The sequence below is a fragment of the Cynoglossus semilaevis genome, chromosome 5, assembly GCF_000523025.1.
Source record: "Cynoglossus semilaevis isolate Cse_v1.0 chromosome 5, Cse_v1.0, whole genome shotgun sequence".
Lineage (NCBI taxonomy): Eukaryota > Metazoa > Chordata > Actinopteri > Pleuronectiformes > Cynoglossidae > Cynoglossus > Cynoglossus semilaevis.
Window position 1 is genome coordinate 15,312,351 of NC_024311.1, and position 13,718 is coordinate 15,326,068.

At 39.7% G+C, this 13,718-nt stretch overlaps 1 protein-coding gene across 1 annotated transcript in view; it reads left to right on the plus strand.

Moving 5' to 3' along the window:
• Positions 1-13,718, plus strand: part of phkb (phosphorylase kinase, beta) — a 71,485-nt gene that overhangs the window by 35,052 nt on the left and 22,715 nt on the right. The window contains exons 13-14 of the mRNA XM_008310740.3: positions 752-910; positions 1,555-1,648. Coding sequence (XP_008308962.1) covers positions 752-910; positions 1,555-1,648 — 253 coding nt within the window. The remainder of the gene's footprint in view (positions 1-751; positions 911-1,554; positions 1,649-13,718) is intronic.

The following is a 13,718-nucleotide window of genomic DNA, read 5'->3' on the forward strand; positions in this document are numbered from 1 at the left end:
AGAGTTTACTTTGTGAGTGACTTGTCTTGAAAATCCGACTGTGATGGGCCTGATGTGGCTCCATCTGCTCCTAGTACTTGTCACTGTGTATTTTTTTTTTCAAGCCTCTTTTGTGCCGTCCTCCCACATTAGTGGAGAGCAGTTAGCTTGACCACGGGGATTTGATTTAAACAGAATCAAGTTAAGAGTCAGGTTTGTGCGTTGTCATCCTGGGCCACACTTGGATGTCAGATAAATGTTTGGTGATATTTTACTACAACTAGAAACAGAATTAAACACAATAAGTCAGAAATAAACTTCATACTTCAAAGTTTTCCTGTACTAATACTGAGGCCTTTCATTTCCTTTTTTTTTTTTTTACAGATTTTTAGAGATATCTGTATGGAAATGCCATGGTTCTCCACCTGTTTCAAATTACATCTTCCTGATGTCATATCTTTCTTTTTTTTCTTTTTTTGTGCATTTCATGATGATGATTTTCAAATGGAAAACAGATAAAAACCACTGCAGCAGCCTGCAGGCAGCAGTGACGTCTCAGTGTAAACACCTAACAGCATCAGTCTGCAGATACACGTGTGGACCAGAGATCAGAGGATGAAAACTACTAATGTAACCAACACCATGTCATGGACTGTTAACCTGACAGGAAATAAAACAGCTGGATCTTATTGTATGTTTTGTAGAGTTTTTTGTGTGTTTTCTCTCACGTGCACAGACATTAAACGCTCAGAGCTCTTGTCTCTTACTCCAGGTCATGCTGTGATTCCTAAATACTACTACGTACCCGCTGATTTTGTGGAGGCTGAGCAGAACAAACGCGGGAGCCAGAAGCGTTTCCCTAGCAACTCTGGACGTGATGGGAAGCTGTTCCTGTGGGGTCAGGCCCTCTACAACATCGCCAAGTTGTTGGGTACGTCTGTGTGTGTGCATTTAGCTGTATACGTACGGTAGCTCAAATTATGGATTTATTTATTCAGTAAATGATGGGAAGACGTACTTTTTGGTAGAAACGAGGAGCTTCACTGTGCATAAATGAATATTTTCCATTCTCAAACCCACAGTTTCTGTCATCAAGATGTGCTGTATGTCGACTCATTCACTTGTATCCCATATAGTGTTGATTTACTGATATTTACGACCATATAAATGAGAGGGAAGATTAGACTCTAGGCAACTCATCAGGAAAAACCCCACAGCTCACCAAATCTCACAAAAAAATCACTTCATAACTGACTAAAATCTCGGCCTGTTTAGTTGAAGACCACGCTGATATACCGGCAGGAATTGAAGAAAGACACAATGCTCTTCAACAGCTCTATTTTATTTTTCATAGCTATCTGCTGCCCCCTAGCAGAAGAGTTTTTAATTGTTCTGCCTTTCATACTTTGATGAGCAAAGAAAAATTATATGAAAATAAATAAATAAATAATAGTTTTTAAGGCCAGTGAAGTGAAAGTGGATCATTTCTCACGGCACACTCGTGTGCCACGGCCCAGAGGTTGAGAATCACTGCACTGTTGTATGACCGTGTCTGTACGTGTGTGCTCCCCTCAGTGGATGAGCTGATCAGCCCGAAGGACATCGATCCGATCCAACGCCACGTGTCCCGTCAGGATCAGCGCAACGTCAGCATGAGATACTCCAATCAGGTGAGTTTTCCCGCGCCGCTCTCGCTGGTTTTCACGACCCCATCAATAGCAGCCGGCGTCGGCGAGGCATTCGTTCTCCTCGTGCCTCTGCAGTCAAGTGCACCTTGTAAAAGTTTAACTCGCCCTTATAAATGTTACTTAACAGAGCATTTAAGTGCTGATCAAGTCGATGTAATTGACTTCCTTCTGCAAACGGCGCAGAGTGAGAAGCCGTCTGTGTGTGGACTGTCAGCTGACGATGACGGGAACGGTTAAAAATTATGGGCTGAGAGAAAAAAACTAATTTGAAAAATAATATACTTTGTAATGATTTCATTTGTTAAGAGGTCAGACAGTGAAAGTGAAGGTGTGACACTGAGTCATGATGATTATAATCATTATGAATCAGGTGGATGCAGAGAGTGGTCACTACAAATTCAACACAGTCAAAATGATATGAATCTTCTTTTGTTGCTAATTTAACAAATGAAGAGAAAAAGGCAGAAATGATGGAAACCTTAGAAACATTAAAGGTTTTCACAAGAACATCTGAGAGTTGGGATGTGAAGAGGAAAAAAAAAATCTATTGTGACCCACCTGAGGGTCGCGACCCAGTCTTTGGGAAACAATGTCGCACAGAAAGTGTAAAGTCAAGACCTTTTGTCTTACACTGGAATGAATCGACTTTTACAGTCAGAGAGAATGAAATTGGAAAAACAATAGAATTTACTAGGACTGTACTTTTGGGTATTTTAGTTTGACTTGATACAAGTTGATTATTTTGTAGATATAAAAACAAGTAGAAAATTCATATAGGAAACTGAAATTCCCTCGACGTATCGTGTCGTAGAGGGAAAATCCAGATTTCCCTGCGTTGTTGTACTTCCTGCGTTGTTGGTCACCAATAGTTACACCTTGTAACATCAGTCTCTCACTGGGGTTTGTCATCAACTTGAAAAATTCTTTGACATTTGTTGTTGTCTTGGGCTGCTGTGGCACTAATGTCTGATGATAATTCTTTTTTTTTTATTTTTCTGTGCCAATACAAACGTGTCTGGGCTGGTCTTTTTTTTTTTTTTTTTCTTCAGGGTTTTCCTTGTTGAATTATTAAATACAGAAAACTGATTTTGGTGGATTTGAACTCACCATTAGTGATTATGACCAAACTAGTCTGGGTCCTGAACCGGACCAGGACTGAGACACTGAGTCTGAAGAGACGTTGGCTGATGTTTCTGCTTCTGATGGTGTTGGTTAGCTGACAACAGTGGAACAGTGGAACAGTGGAACAGCGCCGACTCACCACTGCCGACTGTCTGAACCCACTGCGTCTGTGTCTTTCTTCTCTCTCTCTCTGGCAGAAGTTCACTGATATCAGACTTCTTTTTTTTTTTCTTCCTCCGATCTCGTCTTGACGTGCACAGTTAGCCTTTGACAGGGTTTTCATCCACCTACTATTACTCACCTCTCCTGAAAACACCCTAATCAGTGAGGTTCTTCTGAAGTGTTCAGTGTGGAGAACAGCAGTCTTCTGGAGTTTCTTGGAGTTTCTGTTTTATCCTTTAGAAATGCTGCTTTAACAGATGAAAAAAAGTTACCATTCCGTTTTTTTTTCTCTGTTTATACCAGTTTTTTTTTTGCTCAGAACCCGATTGTCAAATTAAATCAGTCTCTTTATTTGAATAGTTTAATGAAACTCGTACTAAACTATTTGAGTTTCTCAACATGAGAAAACTTCACCAACATTTTTTGCCGTTCAATGCAGAATATCAGCTCAAGGCTAATTCTATATACCATTAGTGTCCAAAGTGGGGGGCGTACCCCCTTAGAAGGCGCAGAGCTATTGTAGGGTGGGACGCAGCAAGAATGTATTTCATTTTAAATTGGAAGTAGCAGTTTAAATATCGAGGGGAGTCTGCTAGTCAATAGTGAATGCAATTGTGTGAACGGCTCAATAATATCCATCCTATCTACAAAAAGGGGGCGCTAGAGATACAGTTGGGAAACCATTGCTTCAGGACAGAGAGCAGTTGATGTTTCTCTGTTGCACAAAAAAAGAAAATACTTGGACCGAAACAAATCTTGTCTTTTGACCAGAATATTTTACCACCGTTTTATTACAGTGTGTTGAAGCTGGATTCTTGTGCAGCTTGATCGCCCTCTGATGGAAGCAGACGTTAATCTGTCTGCAGCCAATCAGAATTTCCTGTGTACAGTTACATAAAACTGAAAAAAGAAGTGTAGATTTGATTTTTTTTTTAATTCTATAAGCTGTTACTAACCCTAGTCCTGGGTACCTGGGTGTGTGGGTGAGGAGGAGGAGGAGGAGGAGGAGGTGGAGGTGCTGAATTCAGTCCACCCACACCAGCATCAAGGTGAATGTTTCGAGCGCTGCCGTGACATGAGCTTTTTTTTTTTTTTGAAGTGCCGATGAACGGGGGCACAGAGCGCTGGGTAAAAGATTGCTCAGTACTCATGAAAGCCCATTAACACTTTTAACCTCATCGATTTCTTCAACACGTTCCCACAGTAAAAACACTGACACTATACAGTACACACACACACACACACACACACATAATTATCTTGACTTCACAACTGCCAGTGGTCGACATCAGACGATCAATGTGAAGCCATTGTAGTGATGTCTCCGGTGGCGGCTCTCGAACGTCGATCCTACATCACACTGTAGGATCAGTGTAACGACGGCCGTCGTGATTGGCTGGTGACCAGAGACGGTGTGAAAGTGGAAACGCTGTGGCTGTCAGGTGTTTCTTAACACCGACTCTTAATGATTCTTATGTCAGCTGTGCATTTGCCGGAGTTGAAAACTCTTTGCAGAAACAGTTTTTTGCAGATTCACCAAAAAAATAAAATAAAATAAATAATAAATAAATAAAAAAACTGCGCAGCAGCTGAATGAGAATGTGCCGAGGGACCAGAAGGAGAAATGATTGTGCAGGTGTGTTGAGACATACAGTATGAATGTAAACCTGGGAGATTTTTTTTTTTTTTTTTTACTTTTGGCAACATTCACTGATTTTCTCCATCGTGGCCCATTTGTTTGGCTGTCCTGCGTTTGACAGTTTGTACTGAACAGAACGAGCCGAGAAGAATGGAGCATTTGGCTGATTCAGTCTGAAAATTATATAAATGAATTACATTTAAAAAAAAAGAGAGAGAGAGAGAGAGAGAGAGAGAGAGAGAGAGAATACCACGGATACTGTTTATGAGGCAGACGCAGTTATTTGACTTCATATAATAAATTGGAGCAGATTGTAGTTTACTTTTCTGTGATAAATATCCTGCCCTCGTCCTGGGTTAATAAAATGAGGTTGTTTATGTCCATGGCCTGTTTCTACGTTGAACATCCTGCACACGCTCACACTGCCCCACTAACTGTAGACTTCAGTTACATTCAGTCTGAGTTTCCTCTGTTTCCTTCATTTTTTTAGTTTTTCCTCCTATTTCCTTTTTTTCTATTTTCCTTTTTTTTTTTTGTGTCCACCACTTTATCTGATTACCTGTATTTAGTCTGCAACAACACAGAAGAACACAGCAGCTGTCACTTCCTGTTTCAGGCTAAACCTTTTTTTTTTGTTTTTTTTCCAAAAATCAACATAATTATGGTACCAGAGTGTCAACAAAAACACCTTGCTTCAGCTAAAATATGAACTTTTTTTTTTCTTTCTTTTTTCCTTGGTTGGACACAGATTGTAACAGCAATTAGCATTTAAGAAAAAACAAAAAAAATTAAACCTGCATCTCTGTTTACAAATCTGAGTTCTTCTGGGTTTGTGCTCCTCTGTGCACGTCTGTATGTTATTCATACCTCGATTTCCTCCGTCGCTGCATCCTTCTATCCCACAGCTGGGCAAGAATGCAAATGCAATTGCAATGTATGGCATGAAACGAAACCCCAAAAATAGGTTAGAGCCCGGGCCGGGTGTGTGGTATTATAGCGCCAGGTAAACCTCGGTGGTTACATCAGACGATGTCGCTGCTTGAGGAATAGATTTTTTTTTGGTGCGAAGGAGCAGGAGAGGTTGGGCTCTGTGTGACATGTGAATCATTTTCACGGAAATATCTACAACATTCATTTCTGACAGATCCAATTTCGAAAGTGTTAAAAACAGCGGGATCTTCTGCACTACATTAGGCACTGAGCGACAGTCGCTGCAAAGAAATGTTTACGTAGACACTCTTAATAGCTTCTCCCTGAATACAAATCAGCGCCTTTGTTGATTTGCTCATTTTTCCCCCTGTTATTCACATTTAATTCCACCGCTACACAAAGCCGCTGCCGCCGCCGCGGCTCCACTCCCCGTGGCGCCCTGCAGTCTAAGTGACTCCAGTAGGTTGCAGCTGACGTGGCAACTCTTTGTAATTTTGCACGTGTTTGGGTCCGTGTTGGGAATTTGCGCGAAGACAGCGTCAGTGTTTATACGACGAGTCTAAATTTAATTGTGACAACGCAGCACATATCCACACACACACGGCACATGTGGGAAATTGGCCTCGCACTCTTGGACCCCACAGTGGGTTCAGACAGGATGCATTAAATTTGCATTGCATGTGCATCAGAGCAGGAAGGAAAAGTGGTCTTTGCCTGAAACGACTCAACTCAAAGCTGCGATTTAGTTGGTGAATGAGGGTCTGAATGCATTTTTAATGCGTAGTACATGAGGGTTTTGCCACCATAAGGAACCCGAATCATTTTGAATAAAATATAAAGATGTAACATGAAGTGACACATCTGAAATATGAAAGCAAAATCAGCAAAAAAAAAAACCCAAAACAAAACAGGTAAAACCCATTAATGCTGCACAGCTGGACCCTCTGAGCCTGTTGCATGTTTTTTTTTTTTTTAAAGCCCACCTGAGAATATAAATGTAATATTTTCTCATGCAGCACTTACTGTACCAAACAGCAGTGGTCAGCCGCGCTGGTGTGTGTAACAACAACAACAGACCTCTCGAGCTGCGGCTCGTCATAAGTGTTGCGTGACTTACCGCTGAGAAGCGTGCCATAACACACAGCAAGTGTAGCAAATGGAACATCGGAGAAGGCGTGTGTAGCCATAAAGGCTAATTAGTTGGTAATGTTCCATATACCATCGGCTTTTTATGTTGTTCTCTTAATTTAATGAACTATCCCCACATGGTAGCAAGTCACATTCTTTAAAGCCTCCTCCCTCCTTCTCCCTCTCACATTATCTAGTTCCCCAGCTGTCTCTCAGAGTCCTGGTCTGGCCCCGGTCTTCACACTCACAAAGTGCTCTAAAACTCCAAAGCGCATGGCGGCGTTTGTGTTCGTGCATCACCGGCGCATTGATGATGAGAAACAGAGCGACTTTCTCAGCTGTAACCTACGAACTTTGCTTTAATTCCCTCATGTATATATATATATATATGTATATATATATATACATATATACATATATATGTATATATGTATATATACTGTATATATACATATATACATATATATGTATATATATACATATATACATATATATGTATATATATATATACATATATATTTATATATGTATATATGTATATATACTGTATATATACATATATACATATATATATATATATATATATATATATGTATATATATATATACATATATACATATATATGTATATATGTATATATATATATACATATATATTTATATATGTATATATGTATATATATATATACATATATATTTATTTTTTATGTATACATATATATTTATTTTTTATGTATACATATATATTTATTTTTATGTATATATAATATATATCCTCTGACATTCCGCAAAAACAAGGTTAATGGAAAAGTTTCATTGTAGTCCAATCTGCAGAGGCCGTCAGTCATCAGTCAGAGATAAGGCGTGGGTCAAGAGGGGGCGCCGATTGGATGGTGTAGCTTAGGAACAAACACATGTCCTTGGAGGCAAATGGGTGAGGGGGGAGGAGGCGGGGGGAGGAGGCGGCGTGGAAGTAAAGTAGGATTATAGCTGCGTAGGGAAAAATGGTAAGCTATTTTTTATGTCATGTGGAGATATTAAATAAATATGGCTGCTCTGTTTTTTAAGTGCTACACAAATCCAAATAATATATGTTTTTTTAACACTTTGAAGCTAAGAGTAGTAATGGTTTAGGCTTTTAAGGAGCTCTTCTTGGTGTTTTCAAAGATTTACAAAGAAACACAAAATAGTAGAGTGCTTTTTACTTTGTAGGAAAAATGGAAAATGGTCTGGTTTAAATAAAAAGACCTTGCTTACTTCATATACAAAATATAAAACTACTCACAAGGAAATAACATAAACAAAAAAAACTATAACAACAATTATTATTACTATTATTATTATCTTTCAATATATAATCTGTGTCCTGGTAATACATGAGGGTTAAAAAAGGAGAATTTGATTTTACTTTTCTAGGGAAAAGAATGAGGTGAAAAGAACAGTTGACTCTAACAGGACCAAACATATAATTCAGTCCAAGTCCAATGATGTCGATGATTCCTCTGAAGTCCATCCATCTTTATAGAGAGTAACTACAGGTCTACTGTCACAACACGATAAATCACAGTGGGCGGTGGAGGAAAGAAAAAAATAGCAAATGAATTTCAGGCACTGAGGGAAATTTTATCATTTCTGTTCCTCGATACGTTTTACAGATTTCACATGATCTCATAAAAGTCAGCGTTGACACACAAGTAACGTTAAAGTGATTCAAAGGACGTTAAAGGCCCCGGGCAAGGGGAGCCAACCGGGTCAGCCCACCCGCCTCATAGCCTCAGACTTATAGAACAGATGGACACAGTCTTTCCAGAGCATGCACATATACTCCGACACGTTCCCCCGACGCACGACTGTGTCACCAAACAAACTGAAATGCACATACATTTGACATTTTCTCAATTTTCTTCTGTCTTCACACACAGATGCACTTATTAAAACACACACACACACAGAGTGACAGAACCCCCCCTGCTGGTCACCCAATGTTCTAATGGTGTCCAGCCCAGTAGTCTGTGACAGTAAGAGCCCCGGAGAAATGACTACTGACCTTAAACTGCAGGGAGAGAGACATCACTGACACACTGGCCTGCTTTACATGCATTAACACTCGACTGGCCGCCCGTCCCCAAACACAGTGTCAGAGATGTCTCATAAAAATAAAACAAAAAAGTAAAAACACGGAGTTGTCGGGGTTTAAAACTCTCGTGCATGTGTTTGACTGGAGAACCTTCACAGAATCTCTGCTCCGTTTCCGTCCGTGTTAACAGCCTGTACGCGGTGCTCGTGGGAACCATTAGTATTGTTGGAGTGTCGGAGTCTTGGCCCTTCGTTTGTTCATTCTGCTGTCAGTGTTCTTGGCCAACTCCGCTCTGCGCTTCATGTCTTCTTGTTTCGGAACTAACGCGCAGACACAAAAAGGAAGCTGCCAGGAAACACAGCCTTAGGGAAAGGGGTAAAAAAAAAAAAAAAAAGAAATGAAAAAGTGAGCGGAGATCAAATATTTGTACCGCCTGCATTCATTTCATGCCAGGCCTCACCGGAACAGAAGGCTGTGATCATTCTTGAACTGTACATGTACCTTAGGTGCATGGATCTGTCCTCCTGCCGCTGCTTTAGTCGGTGTTTAAATTGATGCCTTCGTTGTAAAAACAAAGGTGTGTTCTACAGATACAGCTCTGTGTCTCAAAATAAAGTCGCAGCTTAATAAAGTACCATATTTTCCAGACTATAAGTCGCTCCTTTGGCTGCGTTTAAAACTTATTCTCAGGTGTGACTTATATATTAAAATATATAATTTTCACATCTGTTATTTTCACACTGACAGCCGCTAGAGGGCACTCTAGCTGGCTGATGCAACTTATACTCCGGAGCAACTTGTAGTCCGTAAAATACGGTACTAAGAGAGAATAATATTAGCTGCAAGATGTCCTCTTTTGAGGTGTGGTCTGTGGTTCTTAATTATTTTCTGTCACCTCCCTCCCCCCATGGGGACACCCCCGTGAATTGAAATACTATTGAAAACCTAATAACTTTTAGCTGTACAATCCACTGAATGAGTTGCTGCCACCTAGTGACTGGAGGTTTGTTATCATTCAAGAATTACGGCAGTGGTACACTTATGTCCATATGCCTGCTATATTCCTTTAGGAGCCACTCACGCCCCCTCCCCACCCCCCTGACCTCTCACCGTGCCCCCCAGGGGGGGCTCGCCCCACTATTTGAGAAGTACTGGGTTAAGGGAAGAGAAATATAACAGTCAAAGTGGACAATTATTGATGTCCTCTTCTGGGACACTTCCCGTTATCAGAGTCTGTGGAGCCCAGATGAGGATTAGCACAGGTTCTAATCTAATCTAATCTAATCTCTAGGTCCACTGTCAGCCTTTACTAAACACTTTAAAGCACTTTAACATTTTAGTGAAGATGTCGGTGTTTTTCATTAGCTCATGTTGTGCCACCTGGTGGTATTAGCAGCACTTGTTGTAAAGGTTAGCGTCCCCAGCCTTTAATGTTCTCCGACCGATGACTCCGTCAGTCCTAATGGTTAGTTTCTCATTGAGACTCTGTCTGGTTGATCACCGACTGCAGCTCAGCCTCAGTCCTGACAGTAGTGACTGACACGTCTCCTGCGCAGTAACAGCTGTTTGTACTTTGGAGTTTTTACCTCCTTCAGATACGACTGCTATCACCTTGAATCATCTCGTCTGCCAGTACGAAGGGATGCGTTGGGACTGGTTGTTCGCGAGTGCAATCTGTTCGTGAGGCTGCTTTTCTGATGCTGCGTGAACGAGACAGTAGGAGACGGAACACATTAGGGACATAATGCCCATCTGTTCCCAAACTTTGGAATAATGGCTCCTGTGCTTCTTCCATTGTAAACATCTGAGTGTGTGAAGCTGGAGACAAACACATATTTGTTCCAGGGTCATTGCCTCTCTCTCTCTCTCTCTCTAAGCGGCCATGTTGATTGGTCAGAGGCATCATGTATGTGAACGTGCATTTAAATTGTATTTATCTTTATATTGTTATTAATGTGAAAATCAAAGACTTTTCGTTCCTTATAGACATTTTGGTTTTTTGGCAAAAAAACCAACCTTTTTTTAGAAGAAAATCCAACTTGCTGTATGGATTTTTCCACTGCCTACGAGTTCATTGGAATCGATTGAAACACAACCTAAAAAGTATTGAAACTGGTATTTGAAAGTGCATAGAAAGTTAAAATACTAGTAACCATAGGGTTAGTAGAGACATTTCAGAAATTGTGACGACAGAACTGTAAAAACAGACCTGAAGTAACGAAGGCTACAGTACTTCAATAAGGAACAGATATATGTATATCAATATATATTTTTAATTCAGTCAGTGCAGATATATGTATATCAATATATTTAAAAAAAATTAAAATAAATAAATAAACTAAATCTACCAGTAGTCTAGAATCCAGGTCCTGCTCTGCTGAGTTTGATTCTATCTCCGTTCTCCTCCAGACTGTTTCAGTTCCTTCTTCCTCCATCTCTATCCCTTCATTTATTGTTTCTTTTTCCCACTGTGGTGTCAAACTGAAAACATTCACCCAAGTCAAACCTGTCTGTCTTTCACTTTTGTTCATTTCGAAGCGCTGACACACTCCGGTCACGGCCGTGTCTTTATTTCCCCTACGACTTCAGGGCGAAAAAAAAAAAAAAGCCTGCGACTTAATCCCCTAACACGGGGCCTTTCCCTCGGCCTGTACCACGGATTGAATAGGACTTAGCATTTCCTTCATGTTTTTCTTTTTGCTTCTTTTTACTGACACTTTTCTTCTAAACCCGTGGCACTTTGAAAAAAAAAACCTTATCAAAATATGAATCTCTGAGCTGCAGAGACCCGGCGTCCTGGGGACAATTCTGAGCCCACGTTCATTCATCTGTGCAGTGAACATGAAAAGGAGGAATTATATTTCCAAACTTTTTTCTTTTTTTTTTGTCGGGAGGTGGGGAGTAAATTCCTTCCCTTGCTTCTTCTCTCCGTGGACGTCTTTGAATGTTTTATTCCTTTGTGATGTGATGCTGCCCTTCATGTGCCGCACTTTAAATACTGAACTGAAGGAAAGGAAAAGGAATATGAAAGTTCGCTAAAACGTCTGATGGAGGAGAGTAAAAGTGTATGGGATTCTGTCAGTGTGTGGTGTTTGGAGCATTATTTAAGATCAACGGTTTTTGTAAACACTATGAAAAAAAGATACGGCAGCAAGAGCCGAGGAAATTCACTCATAAAAATAATTTCATCAGCTTTTATTAGACTCTTCAAATATGCACAGTGGAAAAATGAAGTTAGTTTATCGTGAACTCAGTCATCTTAACCTGATTGTTTTTATAATTCAGATGTTTTTTTAATAACTCACAAACCTTCTTTTCTGTGATATTTGCAGACGGAGAAACGATGAAAAAACGTCCAACTTTTTTAAGTAGTTCATATTCCAAATCCATCCACCAATCGGCTTCTTTTCAGATTTGTTGGTGCTTTTCCTGTTAATTACTTTTGAAGGTTCAACCTTATTTGACCTCTGTTAGGGTCATTCGACTTGTGTGGGCTTCTGCTATTGGCTGTCAGAAATGGATTCGTTTTGACCTGTTAGTGAAGGGTTAGTGAATTTCAAATGTGACGAGTTAAGAGTTAAGTAATGAGAGAGAGAGATGAGAAAGGAAAGGGAGAAAAGATGAGGGAATGAAAATGAAGGGACATGAAACCGAGCAAGAAAAGAGAGGAAAAAGAAGGGACATGAAACCGAGCAAGAAAAGGGAGGAAAAAGGATGAGAAGAGAAGATAGATGTGTGTGTGTGTGTGTGATGGAAATTATAGTGTGATAAATTTAGAAAGACTTAAAAAACAAAGAAAAATTGATTCAATTAAAAATAATGAATTTCATGGTAGAAAGGTAGAAAGACTTAAAAAAAGAGCAAAAAAACAGAACAAATAGGGTTTTTTATTTTGGAAAAAAGGAAGGCAGGGAGAAAAATATTCACCTCAAAGAAACTTTTCATCTTGTTTCACAACCGACTGCTTTTTAAGTTCTGGACAAAAAGAAAAAAAAATCAAATGAAGCGTAGCTGATATTTATTTGTGTTTCTGAAAGAAAAAAAAGAGAGATCTAGTAAAAATCTAGTAAAATGGCAAATTAGCTTTTAAAGTTTCATTAAAGACAGGCAGAACAATGACATACTCTTCACTAGGTGGCAGTAGATGGCTATGAAAACTAAAAAAAACCAAAACAATCAGAACTGTTTAGGATCTTTGTGAGTGTCTTTCTTCAATTCCTGCCAGTATATCAGCGCTGTCTTCAACTAAACAGGCTGAGATTTTAGTCAATTATGAGGTCATTTAGACTCGAAGGTTAATACATGTCTTTACATATAGTTTTTGTGAGGTTTGTGACCTGTGTCGGGGACACTGTGAAACGACAGGTAACTGATGAAAATTAAACCACACTGTGTCTCACTGTGTTTCCCCTTCTGTAATTGTGCACAGAGGAAAAGATGTGTTTAATTTGTTTTAATTTGACTGATGACAAATGTCTGACATTTGTCTCTGTGTGCTCACTGGTGCGTTTACTCACTTCCTCCTTCCTTCTGTTTGTCTCTGAGTCACAGATGCAGAGAGAGATCCCACAAGACACACACTGAACCACACACACGCTCACAAACACACACACACAAACATGACAGCCTCACTGAAGAAGAGTAATATCTGTAACACCTACGAGCTCCACCAGCAGATCCCTGATCAGTTTTTAGTTTCTGCAGTGGAGACTTGCTGTTGGTTCGTTTTACTGCAGTCACTTCTAGTACCAGAGTAAGACGTTCCTGATCATTTTGGTCATCATTTTTACATTGACTATTTTTGGGAAAAGAAGTTTTTTTTTGTTTTTGTTTTAAACAGTTTCTTACCATTAGCTTTTGCTGATAAAAAAGAAACAAACAAAAAAACATGCAGTTCAGGTTTTTTTTTTTTTTTTAATATTTGTGTCCGTGATTGGTCGATTGATTTGCAGTCATTTTTTAGGTTCCTTCCACAATATCAGAATGTGTGTCTT